A 19092-nucleotide genomic window follows, 5' to 3' on the forward strand; every position below is an offset into this window, starting at 1 on the left:
TTTTCTCATTTTCAGCAACAATGTACCAGTACTAAGATATTATCTATGGCCTTCATACAGACATAGCTATAGCTGTCTAATTGGGGTTTTTAGCTTTCAATTTTTTTTAAAAGTCCTGGTCTCTGCCTATATTTGCATTATTTTGCATTTTATTACAAACACTTCTGTACAGTTTCAGTGGTCTTAAGAGCACCTGCTTATTAAGCATTCAAGGAATAGTAATTTAGTAATTAAACCTAACAAACACAACTTTCTTAATTAAGATGTGTAGGTCTGTGTTATCATACAATTTAAGAAAAAACATGTTTATTTCAGTGAATAAAATCAGAATGCTTTTGCTAACTTGGGGCAATTTAGTACAGCTCAGAAATAATGAGAGAATTCTTTTACACTGCTAAAGTTCCATGCGCCGCAAACAAATCAGGATTAGTTGACTGTAATTTCAAAAGCACTTTAGCTGAGCAGAGTTGCCTAGATTCAGTAAGATTTCATGTGGATGCATTTACTTCCTCAGCAGAGCCACAGGGTTTGTTTATTTTTTAAATTAGGAGAATTAATTTACCATGTTTAATTTTATTTTTTGTAACCATGACTTTTTCAACAATTACTTCATCTTTGAAATTTTTAGTTTTTTTACTGTGCTCAAACGCCTACAATACGAAACTGAAGTAACTTTATGAGCCACACTACTAACCAAGTACTTAAATAAAATCTACAGTGTTTCCTATAATCTTTTCCGTAGAAATGCAGAAGCACCTAAACTGAATGGATTCTATTACAATACAATATAGGATATCATATTGCTTTTAAGAACCATTATCTCCTCCTTCACTAACCCTTAGCTGCCAGCAGATGCTGTGCCAGGCCAGTACACACCTAATTGCTCAGTGAAAAGGCCATTTCCCTACCTCATTGAGCCGGATGATGTGATAAATTTGTCTCAGGTACTCACTGCCACCTGGTTTGTGGCAGATATCCAGGACCATCATGTTTATTTTCTGCTCAGTGAATCCAAGTGCAACACCTTCTTCCTCTAAATTTGCACCTGCTACTGTGACTGAGGCACTAGAATATAGAAAAGAAGCAAGCAATTGAAAGCTTAATTTCTAAAAATAAAAAATATTAATACAACCTCAGCTAAAACTACATGTTAGGAAAAACTTGAAAATACTTGGCTTGCACAAATGTTGCTGTACATATACCTCATAAGCCTTTACATACATAATACATGCTAAATAACATTATTATATTAACTATAATCACTTTAATGGGAAGGATGAACACATAAAACATTCTTTACTCTAAGGACATAAGAGCAGCAAGTATTTTTTTAGTTTTCTTTTCCACTAGAGAAGTACCTTTGCTACTAGAAATAGCATTTTCATTCGATCTGTGCATTTCTCTTTGCCTGTCGCTACTGCACATAATAAAGCCTAATTAACATGTCAGAAAGGTAGCCATTACTATAAGTATAGGTTAGAAGTTTTAAAGTGAAAGTCTTTTTCTTCCTACTGCTATGTTGTTAACCATTTAAAAGGCACCTATTTGCCACTTGTTGAACTTTTTGCCCTGTACTGTTCCTTATTTTTCTTGCATTTGTGTGAAATGGTCACCAAAATAAAATCTGAAGATGGCATTCCCAAATGCCTTCAAAATTGCGCATTCAAATCTCTGATCATTCCCAGACTGCTCTCTCTGCATACAAGCATAAAATACCACCTTAGTATTGTTATTGATCAAGTCTAAGAAAGAAAAAGTACTAAACCTATTTTTTTCCTCAAATACTATAGCTGCAACACAGATATTTGTTTGCACCTTGACACATATGTATCAAAGACTCAAAAGATCAACAAGAATACATTGTTCTTTCTGTAGTCATTCTTGGATTAATTTTAAATATACCAAAGAAACATCCTGAATTAGAAAAAAATCAGTATTTTATTGTTTTAGAAATAAAACAAAATAAAACAAAAAACCCAACAAATTGTGGTTGCAGTTTACTGTTGAAAGTGTGCCATGATCACAAAGTTAGTTCTTCTGAAAGTTGCTGTTTGACCTGCAGGGTCTCTGAAATGCCGCACAGCTGTTGGACATTAAAGCTGAAACTCCTTCTACATGCAGTTTCAGAACATCCTACAGAGCAAATAGCTTCAAAATATAAACCATCATTTTGTTCTTTGCTGACTGGAAGCAAGTGATACTCTGTTATTATCGTGTATTTTACAGAAAAGCTTCACAGTGATAGATGTTTAAAATTAAAGCACACTTAAGGCTGATATTTGATGCCATGCACAGATACAACCTAAATTTATTGTCAAAATTCTTAGTGACTGACACTGAAAAGCTGAGGACCTCTGACAAAGAAGTATATCAGTGCTAGCACCCAAATTGTATCCTTTACTGCCCATCACTGTGCAGGTGAAGCAGATGATTGGATTCAGTCAGCCCTATGATTAATGACTTCCCCTCTGGTTTTAAGACTGCTTATCCATCATGTCATTAGGAAGAATATGCCCCTGAAAGAGGCAGACCTCAGCCACAAAATAACTGCATTCATCTTAATCTGTATATGCACCCAACCAGCAAGGTCAGGGTCACCATGATGAAAAACAATAATCTTCAATTCGACAAATTACTTTGCAAAGACAGACATTTCTTCTCAGGATGTGTGTTCTTCAGAATCTAACATGACTGCTTACAGCTGTAAAGGGAAGGTTATTTTAATGAATGGTAATGCTTGCAGGCAGTACACAAAACAGGCAACAAGTGCAACTACCATTTTCTGAACCTTCCAACTAAGACTATAATTTTTTAAATTTTCTTAAAAATTAAGTTCAATTTGCACACCACAATGGATGAATCTATATATAATTTAGACTTTTTATTTAAGTAGCAGTCCTGATAACACTAACGTAACACAAAGTCAAGCAAGAAGTTTGTTTATAAAAAGCCAGTGAACTTCAAAGCTGTTTCCACAGTTGTGTAGGTGAATCCCAAGTAAAATTTGGAAACTTACAGTTTTTGTTTTCTTTCACACACTGTATCTATTAGAAGTCTATGAACATTTACAAACACAAGTACATATATATGCATGTGCAGACATCTACTCCAAAAAATCCTTTAAGTATGAAAACATTACATAACACCAACTTAGATTTACTGATATAGTCATTTCTGTGTCAAAGAAATCATATGAACATTGTAAGTGCCTTCTTGACAGAGTCCTTAGTTTAATGACTATGCGACTGCTACTTACTTTAATTGACTATTTGAATTTCAGCTTTAATAGATAGTTTTATAAGTTGCATTTTTAATAATATTTAGATCTACATTGCATATCTCAGCTAGTTATAAACTGGTTCTTTTTCTTTTTCCCGAGATACTAATTCATAATATTTAAATATAAAATGGAAAAATTATGTTAGACTTTGATTGCAGAAAAGCAACTGAAGTCATGGGACTCAATTTTATAACTCCATCAAATAACTAATCACTTGAAGAGCAGGTAATTCACTCTTCACTATCTTAAGCTTAAAATTAGCAGTCCTACTCACAAGCTAGTTCTCTCTTTGGTTGACACTGTACAAATACAGAAAATATTTTCGCACGTTCATTTCCCACAGTCTGATAACTAAGGTATAATACAACATCTTTGCAGTATGTTAGAAAATAGAGTAGTATATTAACTTAAAATTCTCAGCGTAAAAAGAAGTGCAAATACTACAGTTCTAATTTTTAGATGTTATTCACAATACTGTCCCATCCTGCATTTGTATTTTTTAAGAACTATCTATTCTCTCAGTGACTTTAGAAATTGTATTATGGAACCATACTGTTAACTATCAATTTACATGTTAACATTATGGGATTTTTATTGTATAATTCTTTCAGTCACTGGTATCCGGCTTCAATCTGAATTGCTGGATTAGAGCTTGTAAATTAGCCTTAAATACAAAAGCAAATATTACAAAGGTCAATATCAATGAGCATTTTTGTGATGCTATTACTGCTTAGTGCTACTCAAGTTGACTGCGCATATCAACAGTAGCCTATTTTCCTTTAAAGCATTGCACAAACACCTTTGCTTATATGGACAAATCCAAACGTTGCTGTCAGGACAGCAGTGACCACAACCTTCAAGAATATTCATTGAGAAGAGCTGTCATCTTACTTTCAGTAGTTACAATTTAATTCAGTAAGTCATGAAACTCCAATAAATCTAATATTGGAATGTTGATAAATGGTATTTTTACAGAATGATACATGACTACAACATTAAAACAGACTGGACTAGGAACACACTGATTTGTGCAGAACTCCTTGAAAAATCACTGTAAGGATTAAACACACTTTGGATCTTAATGTCAAATCTGAAGGAAAGATTGGTATTTTCTCAAAAAGCCACAGCAGGGTATTCTTGTCTGTTTTGATATGTCCTACTTGTCCTCAGGGCTTGTTATGTTTTAGAATGAATATGGTTACTTTTTATTCACAGATGAACACTGAAAGCTTTTCATAGTCCCTCTTAATTTAATCACCATAGTAAAATTGAATTATAAATATATTTAGTACCTGTTGACATTCTGAAAAATACAATGAACTTTTCCAGATTTTGGAGCATCATGAAAATAAGTACTATTAAGGCAATGTTCTGATGAAACAACCACGGTTTACTGTTTTAACAATGCAATTAATTTACAAACACATGGTACAAAGCCATTATTAAGAACTAATCTACTTCATGAAAGATCATTGCTTATCTCTTTTTCTTAAAACTGAGCAATAGCCATAAACATGTCAATAATCCACTAAAAGAAAGAGCAAACAGCATTTGAAAAATACTATGCTCTTACCAGTCTGTGCTCAATTTTCTTGCCTTCAGCAACTGGTTTTCAATCCAGTTTGGTCTTTGCTGTTCGATGCTTTGTATGATCTTCTGGGTCACCTGCTTAGGACCACTTTTCTGTTTTCCCATAATACTTTCTAAGCACACACGAACTAAACTGAGTTTTTCTTTGCTCCATCTGTCAAGTGTTGCACCTGTTAAAAGTTCTGCAGTATTTCCATCCTCAAATACCCAACATATAATTAGAATCAAGTTCCAGACAAGTAGACCAGCTTTCTTCAATTCAGCAAAGTTTCTTGACATTTTTCTCTCAGCCAGAAAAAAGAAGTACTTAACTGGGGGAGGCAAACATGCAATCACTGTAGGTAACTTGCTGATTACAATAGATACTGCCTGAGCTGCAAGCCTTGTGAAGCCTTAAAAATAGAAAGAAAAGATATGATTAACATTAACTTTACAGTTCTATCACAGCATGCTTCTGAATGTTGTATGATGACTTTCTTTTGAACTGAAAATGGGTAAAATGCTTAAGTACTCAACATTGTAGCTTGATTTCTATTACAGTTTCTGCACATAAATCCCAAAAAATGTAAACAATTACATGAATCAAAAGCAGAGAAGCTAGAAAATTTAAAATACAGATTGTGACTCTTTTAAGTTAATCCTGCTGTACATAGTCATTGTAGGATAAATGAGAAAGACAACACCCAGATATTCTGAATGGTAAAAAAGTTGTCTTCAAAATTGTATTATTTTTGCAACTTCATGACTGGAACACTGCACTCACTGTAACAGGATATTACTTATATTTCTAATCTTTTGTTTACTCTCAATCTTTCCTCTGTTCAAGCTCACAAAATTTCAGTTTATCATCTTTCATATACACATCTACACTTGATAGCACTGCATTTTATAGATTTGAGATATTAAAAATAAGTATAGAAGTAACTACAGAAAATATGCTGCTCAAAACTCAAGTCATATCTAAAATGAAAAAATATATTAAAAAGGGATCTACAACATGGAGTTAAATGAAGATTCAAAAAACCACCAAAACAAAACCCAAACAATCCAAGAAAGTTGTGACTCATTGCATCTGCATTCTAAATATTTTTTAATTTAAAAAAAGGAAGCCATATCTGTTCTAGATATCACACAGAAAAATTAATTTGTCTTCAAGCCTCTCAGTTTGCATATCAGTTTATGCTAAGCAGTAATCTAAAATAGCCATACAAGTTCTAGCTTAAAGTGAGAATGCAGTTAAGAGAATATGTATGGAAAGAAAGAACACACTGATGTTCTGGCTTAGTCACATTCCACATATTCAAAAATTCATGACAGAATATACTACAGTGATACTACAGCATTTACTATATCAGGTAATATTTTGGTGGCAATAATTTATGATGAAATATTTCAAAAAGTCAGCTTTCTGAAATGACAGATATTTTAGGCACTGTAGACTGTGAAAATATGTACCAGAAATCAACATTAGATCTAATCACCTTCAAAACATCTCCTGTTATGTATATTATGTCTTTCTTCACTTGCTGTTTCAACAACCAAACAGTAGCCTATTCTATAACAGTTCCAGTGCTTTTTTATTCAAACATGAATTGCTGTGTTGCAAAGTTGGGATGAATAACAATCCTGATTGAGAAGGTGATAATGAAAAGAAAACCTGGTTACAACCACTGAGACCAAAGCATAAGCATTATTCTTTGTATGTATGGCCAGACTTTGCAAAGGAAGATTTGGGAAGAGTTCTCCCCACGTGGCTGTGCCCTTCCAGCCTGCGCAGTGGATTTTTTGTGAGGCACAGTGTGCGCAGAGCTGGCCCCACCCTTTAAATCCATTTGTCACAGCCGAGCAAGCTTGGACAGTGACAGTGAAGTCCTCGGGACTGTCTACAGCACCCAGTACTAACTGGGGCTGACCCTGCTGAGCATCCAAGACCTGACTGGATTGGATGGCAGGGAGGCATTTAACTGCCAGGGACGGTCCCCACTGAGACTCGAACTCGGGTCCTTGGGATTCAGAGTCCAGAGTGCTCTCCTTTACACCATGGGACTGTCCTGCATTATTCTTTACTTTGCCTTCAATCCCACCTTACTGCTGCCATATGCTAAAAGTGTCTTCAGTACTATTATTATCAGTACTGCAATACTGATTATTTTCAAAACCTTGTTTGTGTATGTATGGCTGTAAGCCTCAAGAAAGAGTAACTGAATTTTAATGCAAAGCAGTCAAAAACCCCCAAGGCTACCACAGAATGTTTGGAAATAGTTTTGTTCATTGTCAAAACTACAACACTCAGAAAATTTGTAAAAATCTGTTTCAGGCATTAAAGGTGTAACAGGTTCTTATGACAAACTTATAAAACAGTGTAAATTCCACCTACATTTCCCAGATTCTTTTCTCTTCATTTCCCGAGGAGTGTAATTCCATTCCTTTGGAACTGTTTTCAGTAAACTTTCAGGAACTATTTGCTTGTGCTGGTACATTCCATAGTTTTCTGCTGCTTCCCATGAATGCATCAAAGAAATTATCTGTTTCACTACACCCTTGACTGAATTAATCAAAGTCAACTTCAAGCATCTGATAACTTCTGGCTCTGACTCACCACAACTGGAAACTTCAGAAGGAATAATTATTAAATATTCAATAAGTGTAGTCATTTGTGTAAATGTGTTTCAGAAAGAAAAATAACAACATTATGATTCATAGTAAAATAGACCTCTTCATGTGTTACAAATTAAAGAAAGAGTATAAAGCAAAATAATACAGCCATCTTGTACCATCTTAATACAGTATTGACAAAAGAAATACAATTTATTTTCTTCTTCCTCATTTCTCTATCAATAGGTTTATAAAAATTCAAATTAAGCTGATTAATGTCTTCCTTTTTATATGGAAACATATAATAACTTGTTAGGCATCAATGAGATAAACATTTTTCCCTACTTCCTTGTTTTGAACTATTAATGAAGTTGCATTTATTAGATACACACATTGTTATACTAGATAACAGCAAAGAAAAAAGGTATTTTGGAAACAAAAATACATACAAATAATAGTCATAAATACAAACACAGCATGTCATCAGAGATTACATGTTGAAAACAGTCTATCCTAAATATACATCTGGGGTTTAAGTAGGTGTCATGGGTTTAGTTAGGCCTAAATTTAGGCTTTGGTTTTTAGAGCAGGCCTTGGATTATCAGCTGACTTGAGCTGGGTCAAGCCATCTGACAGCTGACTCTGCAGGCCAATGGTATTCCATACCATATTCTAATATCATCTCAGTATAAATACAGTAGAATAGGAGGACTCTGGACTTTCTGATCCTGCCTGCAGTACTAGGAGGATGTGCTGCTGCTGCTCTGCTGAGATTAGGCCCCACCGCTATGTTATAGTTACCTTGGGAAGTAAACATTTTATTGTTAGTTTTTCTTCTCTCTTGCTGGGTGTCTCTTGGGAGGTGTCTTTTGGAGTGTTTTGAGGCCAGGGTGGTAGAATCGGTATTATTGGGTAGGCTACTAAGTTGTTTCTTTTTACTTTTGTATAGATGTGTGAAATTGTAGTTTTAATTTTCCCTCTTCTGTGTGAATATATAAACCTGTTTTAAGTTTTAGGGTTTTTTCTTTCCCTTTTCCCATGGCGGGGAGGAGGGAGGCTGTGCTGCTTTGGTTGAATACTTGGCATTTTCCCAAGGTTTTCAAACCAAAACAATACAACTATTGATATTACAATCTTCTCCACATTCTCAATACTACAATAAATTGAAGTTTCTCCACTGCTATGGAGCTGTAGTTGTCAGGAAAAGTGTTGCAGAGCACATCGGAATTCTCCCATTTTCTTCCTTTCTTTTCTTTTGAGCCTTCCTGTTTTTAATGCATAATTTGCATTATCACCCTTCTAAATATCACTTCTCTTTTCTGGTTGAATACTACTTTTCCTTGGGGGCAGTGCTAATTGCTCTAATTGTGAGGACAGCTCTCTTTCCTCATGAAAATTAAGAGCCCTTTGTCTGTTGACAGAAGAGTTTATATGCCTATCAGACTACTTCTGCCTCAATAGGAGTCCTTCCCTCTCTTTTCCCACCCTCCTTCAACGTTATCTTACTTTTAAATCATGGCACAGGTCTGGAGTTGTTAAATGCAGAGCGAGAAAGAACCTTTACTGGTAGACATCTACAAAAACGTTCTGCAGCCAGCCTGCTGGTAAGACAGGCACTTAAGGTAATCAGACTCCTGGTTGGCCACACTACTCCTAAACCTCTGCATTCTTAAAAATTTTCACCACTCCTACCATAGCGTGATTGCACAAAGCAGTTCAACTATATTATAATTTTGAAATAAACTACCATATTTTTACCTGGATTGTTAAGGAAAAAAATATTCCCTACATGTCTGAAAACCAACAAGATTTTAAATGCTAATAAATTAAATTAAATACCTGTAATACTGTATAAGTAATTCCACAACTGCTCTTTTTCCATGTAGGTCTCAAAAGCAATGCCAAGAGATTTGGGTGACAAAGTGCAGTAAGACAATACTGTGAAGATTGTTTCAATCAGAGTAGGCTCCTTGTTATTTATCAGTTCTAAGAGAGAATTTTGTTCATCACGGTTCAATGCTTCATTTCCTTCAAAATAAACATGTTTTCAATAATTTCCATGTAATTCAAGTTCTTACTCATAGATATCATTAACCAAAACAACTTCAAACTATACCTGAACAATATTTTAAACAACAATAACACACTGGATTCAGATCTTCCTCTGCATAATGACAGTTGACTGTCTTCCTGAATTATGTGTAGCCATTACTAAAAGACTCAAGCATGTTTTCATCAAACTACGGAATATGACTTTTTAATTAAAAATTAGCTCAGCATATAATCAGAAATTATTTACTAAATTTTAATCAGAATTAAAATGTACAACTGTAAGAGACTTGTTAATATGTTTACATTGATTGGGGAACTAAATAATTAGGGATTGCTCTCACAGAGGCACGATAAGCATTAGGGGCAATTAAGTGCCTTAGGTAAGGCTACTTTGAAACTGTTTAACTTGGCACAAGCAGCAATCAGTCACTCCAAAAAGACATAGCTTTTTCCAGCAGCTGAGGCACTGCTGAATGGAGGTTTTGCAGATCCAGGAGCCCCCACAGAGCCCAGGGACCGAACACAGTGGTGAACACTGACCTCAGCCCTTTGCAGGGCTGTCTTCGCAGACCCAGGAGCCATTCTGGGCTTCTGGCTGACATCTTGGGGAAGCCCTCGATGCATGATGGACAGCAAAACTGGATACATTTTCCTGACTTGGCCAAGCCAGCCTGACTGGGCACCAGCTCAAGCAACCAACATCAGAGAAAGGTCTGTCTGGAGCCACACCGACCAATAAGCATCCACCAGAGGGCATTTAAGACCGTGCCCAAAGGTGCCCATTGGCCATTCCAGCTCGTGCTCTTGGCCCCACTCCTCGTCTCTCAGTCCCACCAGCCTCTCCTCATCCTCGCCACAACTCCTCATCCTCGCTGTGCTTGCCCTGCTACTGCCTGCCTCGTCAGTCACTGGCAACTGCTTTGGCTGAGAGTCTCAGAGACCCTTCCCACTGGTGGTGGTAATAGACTCTCCCTTCCCTACCTCTCCCTCTCCCCTGCATTTTCCCCTGTTAATTTCCCTGTTTAGTGTTAAAATAAAGCGATTACCTATTTGAGACTTAACATTGGGAGATGCGTGCCTTAATCTAGCCTTCAGAGTAATTAGTTAAAAGAACAGTGTTATAATTTCTGCCTGGACTGCAACAACTACTTCTGTAGAATCCCTGCTTAACTCTTACTGGTACATTGATCATAGGAAACAATAGAATTCTATTTAATTATATAAATCATAAAAAAGTATCAGCTGCATGCTCCCTGAAATGTGTTGGCTTTCTTTTTTGGTAAGACATGAAACTTAGAATAAAACAAAATCTCAGTCAATTCCACAAAACAAAATCTCAGCCCTACTAAAGTACGGATTCTAAAGACAACTAGTGGTTTTCATAGAGTTGAGTGATAATGGGTTACAAAATATGTATTTCCAAATATTTGTCATAATCACTACAAGGCAATCTCCCAGCTGACAGATGAGTTTAAAGTTCTTGGAGTCAATGTGACTCAGTGGCTTTGACTTGTGTCAAAGACCTCAGCTTCCCACATATTTGTGGAATATGCTTCTGATGTTAACAATCATAACAAATACCAAAGCCAGAACCTGTTAAGTACTTTTAATTTAAATTTCTAGTTTGCAAAACTGGAATTTTTTGTAAAAATTTAGATAAAATACTTTAAAAAATGTCATTGCATTCTGTCGGTTTAGCTGTCCTTGCCTTTAGCAACCTGTGCAGAAGAAAGACGGGAGAGACTAAATTTCTAGCCTGTGTTCTTCTAGCACTTCAAACAGCCTTCAAAATCTACCACAATGGGAAATTATTGTTTTCCACTTACCTTTGAATGAATGACTTGAGAATGTTGTAAAATTAAAAAGTCTCATTTTGCTCTCTTCTAAATTCCTATACAACCTAATTCACACATTATTATAAATCATTCAGTCTGAATAGTGTGCACCCTTAATGGAAACAGCATAGACGATGTAGAAAGCTAAGATATGATCAGTTGATTGATGCTGAAAGGGTTTCTGATTTTTCATTTTTATAGATTTTAGGAACACAATAACAAAAGCAAATGTAGTGTTCATATTTGTAACAGCTTAAGTTCAATGTTTATATATCCTAACCCCCACCACAGATTAGTAGCTCAAATTCTTTTCGCTATTTAGGCTCTCTTCAAGGCAGAAAAGCTGAAGAGTATCAGAAAGGCCGGCAGAACAAGACCAAACATAAGCCAACAACCTTGAGTCTAAGAACACTGGAAGAACTCCTAAAGCCAGAGGACGAGAAGAACTGATGTAGACAGAGGGTCCCAGTGACCCCAGGCCAAAATCCTGGGGGATGGCATAGGGGTGGGACTGGGGCTGGACTGAGAAATGTGTAAAGAAATGATTGAAGGTATCATATTATAAAAGCCATGGAAACCAGTGTTCGGGGAGGGCACGAAGATGTCATCATGTATTCCTAAAAGCCCTAAGCTTAGACATTAAAGAATGTACTTTTTATCCCTTTTTATATCATCCCACATTAACTTGGCTCAGAGTCCTGCTTTGTGGGGGGCACTCACGGCATCAGATTTCATAACTAACAAGCTGTGTGGGTTTTGCTTTTTTTTTGGTTTGTTTGGTTTTTTTTTTTTTACAAGGCAGCAGACAGATCAGCAATAATATTGTTTTTAGTCGTGCTTTTATCCTATGAATGAGCTGGCATATATTGCTTCCAGTGCTAGATGCTTCTGAGTGAAAAATCAAATAGATTCCACTAATTCACTCACAACTAGGTGTTGCAGTTTTAGTTAAATGGAAAGAATTTTCAGTGATGAATATTTCATACCACTAGATAATTCCTTAGTGGCATAGGACTTTCTTTGGACAAAATATCCTTCCAGATTTTCTTTTAACCTTGGGCAGAGGAAGGTGGCTAGGTAATTATTTTCTACTGCTGTTTTTCTTTTAGTTTCTTCTCTTTTTTTAGTAAAATTCTTATTTTCCCTTCTTCCTTCAGACTCCTCATGATTTTTACCTTCTCTATACTGGGGGAAGGGAAATTCAAAAAAAAGAAGGGCTCATCTCATTAGAGGTCTCACCTCCTGAACACATGGTCATTAAACCAAGACACCAGGGACATATTGTCTAATATGAATATGACAAATAATAACAAAAGAAGAAAAAGCAGATCAGAAAAGAAAACCTAGAGATATTAAAATTGGACATGAAAATTTGAGTTAAACTTCAATAATATAAGTATTTATTTTTTAAATTAATGTAACCAAATTCTAGGGAGGAGGGCTTGCTGGCATTTTAAATATTATTTAAACTGTCTTTTCAAAACATGATGGGAAACGGCTTTGTTTAAAAGGGCTTATGACTTGAAATTAAGCCTAAATTTGTTTTATGACCATGCCATATGCAAAGTTTGAATCACAACTCTTCTAATCAACTTACTGTTACCAATAGATTCAGATAAAGGGAAAGGAGTATAAAAGAATTATGTAGAGGGGAGTACACATACATCTTATCTACAAAAACTAAGTTCCATGTTTTTAAACAAAGATCTTCATTAATCCACTGGTAGTGTATTCTGCAGCTAAACATGATATGCAAGCTTTTTCTTGTTTTATCCTGAAGTAAATGTTGCCTTTGTAAGAATAGCTGACTCTTGAAAGCTCAGGTTAAAATAAGTTTTCTGACTGATAAGCAAGCATGGACCATGGAATCATAGAATTCTTAGGGTTAGAAAGGATCTTAAAGGATAATGTCAGTTGAAAACTTTACCTAGCTGATCAGTATAGCTGGATAAATATTGTAAATAAGGAGTCTAGAGAAAGGTTTCTCTTGCCTTAGATTTTTTATTTTATGTTTATTAGCTCACCTGCCATAACATTGAATGTTCATCTCAGTTTGAACTCCAATGTAGCCTCCTTGTTAATTATCACATAAGAACAGAATTTATATGATAGGCGTCATACTTACTGCCCACTGATGCTTCCCTTTACACATTTATCTTTTTTCACAGACTGCATTTGTATAGGAAAAGATAATCTGTGAAGGGAATATAAATCTCCTATAGGTAGCTCAAAGGCAATGCTTCTTTAACATTTTAGCAGGACTTACCATCCATTCATAAATGCGGCTATATATTTTTCTAGATATCTGTTAAATCTGCTCTTTGTTATTTCCATATAGCATAATGTTCCATATGCACAAATTGTATAAAAATATATTAAAATACTATTGGTTTTAATAAATATCTTTGCAAAAGATAAATTTATCTATTGAATAACAGCTATACCATTCAAAATGAAACATTCCTTCTATGACAAAAAATGCACTAAACCTCTGGGGAAACTACCACATATTTTAAAAACATGTCTTCAGAAAGGTGGAGATACAAATGCTATTTCTCCATATTTCTCATCTCTACTGAATCTGTATATGTCACAAAAGCTATAAACAGCTATGCAGTCTTTTTTGACCAAAAGAGGTGGTAAAAATTCAAATTAGAATCATAGAATCGATTGGGTTGAAAAAGACCTCCAAGATTATCGAGTCCAACCCTTGGTCCAACTCCAGTCCATTTACTAGATCATGGCACTCAGTGCCACGTCCAGTCTGCGTTTAAAAATCTCTGGGGATGGTGAATCCACCACCTCTCTGGGCAGCCCATTCCAATGCCTCATTACTCTCTCTGGAAAAAATTTTTTTCTGATATCCAACTTAAATTTCCCCTGGCAGAGCTTAAGCCCGTGCCCCCTTGTCCTATTGCTGAGTGCCTGGGAGAAGAGACCAGCCCCCACCTGGCTAGAACTTTCCTTCAGGTAGTTATAGACAGTGATGAGGTCACCTCTGAGCCTCCTCTTCTCCAGACTAAACAACCCCAGCTCCCTCAGCCTCTCCCCATAGGGCTTGTGCTCCAGTCCCTTCACCAGCCTTGTAGCTCTTCTGTGGACTCGCTCCAGCACCTCAATATCCTTTCTGAACTGAGGGGCCCAGAACTGAACACAGTACTCAAGGTGTGGCCTCACCAACGCAGAGTACAGGGGAAGGATCACTTCCCTGGTCCTGCTGGCCACACTATTTTTGATACAGGACAGGATCCCATTGGCCTTCTTGGCAACCTGGGCACACTGTTGGCTCATGTTGAGCTTCCTGGCAATTAGTACTCCAAAGTCCTTTTCTGCTTGGCTGCTCTCCAGTCACTCTGTGCCCAGGGGGTTGTTGTGGCCAAAGTGCAGGACCCGGCACTTGGCCTTATTGAACTTCATCCCATTGGAATCAGCCCATCTCTCAAGTCTATCCACATCCCTCTGCAGAGCCCTCTTGCCTTTCAGCAAGTCGACACTCCCTCCCAGCTTGGTGTCATCAGCAAATTTGCTGATGATGGACTCAATCCCCTCATTTAAATCATCAATAAAGATGATAAACAGGACTGCACCCAACACAGACCCCTGGGGAACACCACTGGTGACCGGCCGCCAGCTGGATGCAGCTCCATTCACCAGCACTCTCTGGGCTTGACCCTCCCGCCAGCTCTTAATCCAGGAGAGGGTACACTTGTCCAGGCCATGGGCTACCAGCTTTTCCAGGAGTGTATTATGAGAGACAGTGTCAAAGGCCTTGCTGAAGTCCAGATAGATCACATCTACAGCCTTCCCCTCATTCACCAGGTGGGTCACCTGATTGTAAAAAGAGATCAGATTGGTCAGACAGGACCTGCCCCTCCTAAACCCATGCTGGCTAGGTCTAATGCCTTGTCCACCCTGAAGGTGCTGTGTGATTGCACTCAGGATGAACTGCTCCATAACTCTGCCAGGCACCAAGGTCAGGCTGACAGGCCTGTAGTTGCCAGGGTCCTGCTTGCAGCCCTTTTTGTGGATTGGGGTGACATTCGCCAACCTCCAATCATCTGGGACCTCCCCAGAGAGCCAGGACTGTTGGAAGATGATGGAGAGCAGTTTGGCAAGCTCTTCTGCCAGCTCCTTCATCACCCTGGGATGGATCCCGTCTGGTCCCATAGACTTGTTAGGATCCAGCTGGCTCAGTAAGTCACTAACTATTTCCTCCTGGAATACAGGAGGGCTATTCAGCTCCCTCTCCCTGTCTACCAGCTCCAGAGGCCAGTTGTCTTGACGGCCACCTGTCTTAGTGGTAAAAACTGAGGCAAAGTAGGTGTTAAGTAACTATATTTCCCTCCAAGTCCAACAGAGAATGGAGGTTTCCCTTGCCCCTCCTTTTCTTATTAATGTATTTATAAAAGGACTTTATGTTATCCCTAACTTAATTAGTCAAATTTACTTCAAAGTCCACTTTTCTTTCCCTAATTTTTTTCCTGCATGACCTAGCTCTATCTGTAAATTCTTCATAAGTAGCCAGCCCTTTTTTTCCATAGTCTGTAAACTTTCTTTTTATCCCTGATTTCTTTCAGAATCTCCCTATTAAACCAAGCTGGCCGTCTTCCCCTCCGGCTGGCCTTTCGGCACACTGGTATAGCCTGTTGCTGTGCACTCAAAATTTCCTTCTTGAAACATGTCCAATCCTCCTGGACCCCCTTGCCTTTAAGGGTTGTTTCCCAGGGTATGCTCTGAATCAGTTCTTTGAATAGGCCAAAATCTGCTCTCAGGAAGTCCAGAGTAGAGGTTTTAATGGTGGCTCTCCTTACATCCCTGAGGATTGAAAATTCTATTATTTCATGGTCACTATGCCCCAGGCTGCCTCCAACCACTACATCATCTACCAGCCCCTCTCTGTTTGTAAACAGTAGGTCTAGCGGGGCCTTACCCCTGGTAGGCTCATTTACCAGTTGATGAAGGAAATTGTCCTCTATACACTAAAGGAACCTCCTTGACTGCCTCTTCTCTGAAGTATGAAGCTTCCAGCACATATCCAGCAGGTTAAAGTCACCCACAAGAACAAGGTCTGGAGATTTTGAGACATCTGCCAGCTGCTTGTAGAATAATTCATCTCCTTCATCATCCTGGTTGGGCAGTCTGTAACAGACACCCACAAGGGTGTCAGCCTTGTTGGCCTTCCCCCTGATTCTGGTCCACGGGCACTCAACCTTGTCACTGCTGACCTCAACTTCAACAGAGTCAAGAGACTCTCTAACATATAAAGCCACCCCTCCACCTCTTCTTCCCTGCCTGTCCTTTCTGAAGATCTTGTAGCCCCCCATAGCAGCACTCCAGTTGTATGAGTCATCCCACCATGTTTCTGTGACAGCAACTATGTCATAGTTTTCCTGCTGCGCTATGGCTTCTAGCTCCTCTTGTTTGTTTCCCATACTGCGTGCATTAATGTACATGCACTTCAGCTGGACCACTGATTTTACTCTCAACTTGGGCTCTACGCCTTTAGGCTTATCTCTTGAGAGCCCAGTTGCCGTCTCTTCCCCCTTCAAACCTAGTTTAAAGCCCTCCTAACCAACCCTGCCAACTTATGGGCTACAGTTCTTTTGCCCTTAATTCTTACATGGTCTTCCATTTAGAAACAGGAATTGAAGATGGAGCAAGTTACTTCCGATACAAGTCTTTAATTTGCAAAAGAGCATGAAACTCCTGCTTTCTTTATGGAATTTAAAGATTTCTTTAAATCACAGCAGCTGAGGAGGATATAAGGAATGCAAAAAGGATATGTTTTATTGTGGTAATACACTGTGAAATGGACCCCAGAGAAAGACAGCCCTGAAAGGCACCCTGAATTCTACAAACTGCATGCAAGAGAGACTTGTTAGAGTTTAAAGTTAATGCATTTTCTCTATATGGTTGAAGGTCAGAAAAGTTCTGTATTCACCCGCTGTTTCTACCTCCCACATTCATTTCACTCCTGTGTTTTCCCCTCTGGTTTGTCCCTAGTGCTGTGCCACTGAGGCACTGTCCTAGTTCAGAAGGAGGGACCAGTTAACACTGTGGGGGGGGGTGATCAAAGCTGTGTATCCTACCCCTTCTATTCATTCCCCAAGGACAATGGACCATTAGCAGCAGCTGCCCAGGGAGCCATTATCAGCTTCACACTCAGCCTGAGGGGGCGGAGCTGCAAATGGGCCATCAACAGTTCAATACCCCCTGGCTCCCAGAGTTAATCACCCATTGTGTGAGTCCCCGCCCAGGGGGAGGGACTGGGTGCTCCCTGAGGGTACATAAGTGGGGGGTAAGAAGACCTTGGGAACTTCTCGTTGGATCCAGAGGAGCAACAGGACCTCAACAGGAGATCACTGCTCTTGCCCAAACCACAGCCCTCACCTGCACCAACAGGTTTTTCATTTCCTTTTGCTCTGGACTTGGGGGAGCCACAGGGGTCTCAGCACAAGGGCTAACAAACCCCCTTGGGTTTGTGCCCCAGGACACTGGGCTATACTGCTGGGTTTTTCTGAGTAGAAAGCAATTTCTTTTTTGTGTCAGTGTATTTATTGTAATATTATGATTAAATTTTAGCTCTGACTTATAATCTCTCTCGTGGTGGGTTCATTTCCCCTGCTGGTTCGCCTTTAAACCAGCACATCTTTTGGCGCCCAACGTGGGGCCACGAGAGAGAAGTCAGAATTATAATTTCATTTTGTGTATTTGGATACAGAAACTCCTTGACTACCATGTTACTTGATGTATTCATGTGGATGCTGTATCTGGGCCTGTTCATATTTCGACACATGGGGAACCATTTGCCTATTTTGATGCTCTCTTTAATACCAGGGAGAAGGATAAAAATTGCTTTATTAATATACTATGTTTATGTTGTCATGACATCAGAAGCAGTGAATTTCATTGTGAATGTATATTCAGTCTGGTCTGCCTGTCCTGGTTTGGGTTGTTACCTCTGGGGTCTCATTAAAAATGGCACTCAGCCTGTGGGGAAAACAGGCAGAGATGGTTACTTCCACCTTTTCACCTCTGCTACAACAATCATTGAAAATATTGAGCTTCCTTTTGATGTTAGGGACAGCATAATCCTACTGTTAGGGCTGTTAGTGTTGCTTTGTCTCCTCTGTACTGTATACACCATGTTCAGGGTCAGAACTGGGCTTTCTAAGGAGGCTTGCTGGAGGCCTGCCCTGGGAGCAGATGATGTTGAGTGGCACGGGAAATGGGAAGATATAGGACAGTATTTGGAGACCTTCGCTCCTCAAATGATCTGCAAATTCACCCCGGAACAACTGCAGGACCCTGCCAAAATGCTAAGCTATTTGAAAGAAAGATGCTCTGGCAGTCCCAGAGATGGGCAGCTCACAGCAACCTGCTGGGCCCTGGCCACTGCCTACCGCACACTGCTTAGTGTGGTACAGCATCGTCAGGAGGAGAAAAGGAGCAAATCCACAGGCACCATGTCCACCCAAACCACGGCTGAGCCAGAGAGGAAAAGAGATACATCAACCAGCACCATGTCCACCCAAACCATGGCTGAGCCAGAGAGGGAAAGAGATACATCAACCAGCACCATGTCCACCCAAACCATGGCTGAGCCAGAGAGGGAAAGAGATACATCAACCAGCACCATGTCCACCCAAACCACGGCTGAGCCAGAGAGGGAAAGAGATACGTCAACCAGCACCATGTCCACCCAAACCACGGCTGAGCCAGAGAGGGAAAGAGATACGT

At 38.8% G+C, this 19092-nt stretch overlaps 1 protein-coding gene across 4 annotated transcripts in view; it reads right to left on the reverse strand.

Annotated features, from left to right (window-relative positions):
- The window catches only part of KIAA0825 (KIAA0825 ortholog), a 291172-nt gene that overhangs the window by 151923 nt on the left and 120157 nt on the right, over window positions 1–19092 (reverse strand). For 3 of the 4 annotated variants that reach the window (XM_071581646.1, XM_071581643.1, XM_071581645.1), the window contains exons 14-17: window positions 9305–9493; window positions 7248–7481; window positions 4854–5262; window positions 909–1065 (exon numbers count right to left, since the gene is read on the reverse strand). In XM_071581646.1, the coding sequence (XP_071437747.1) occupies window positions 909–1065; window positions 4854–5262; window positions 7248–7481; window positions 9305–9493 (989 nt within the window). The remainder of the gene's footprint in view (window positions 1–908; window positions 1066–4853; window positions 5263–7247; window positions 7482–9304; window positions 9494–19092) is intronic. The other variant, XM_071581644.1, reaches the window with a different exon arrangement.

Source organism: Pithys albifrons, chromosome Z, assembly GCF_047495875.1.
Source record: "Pithys albifrons albifrons isolate INPA30051 chromosome Z, PitAlb_v1, whole genome shotgun sequence".
Taxonomy (NCBI): Eukaryota; Metazoa; Chordata; class Aves; order Passeriformes; family Thamnophilidae; genus Pithys; species Pithys albifrons.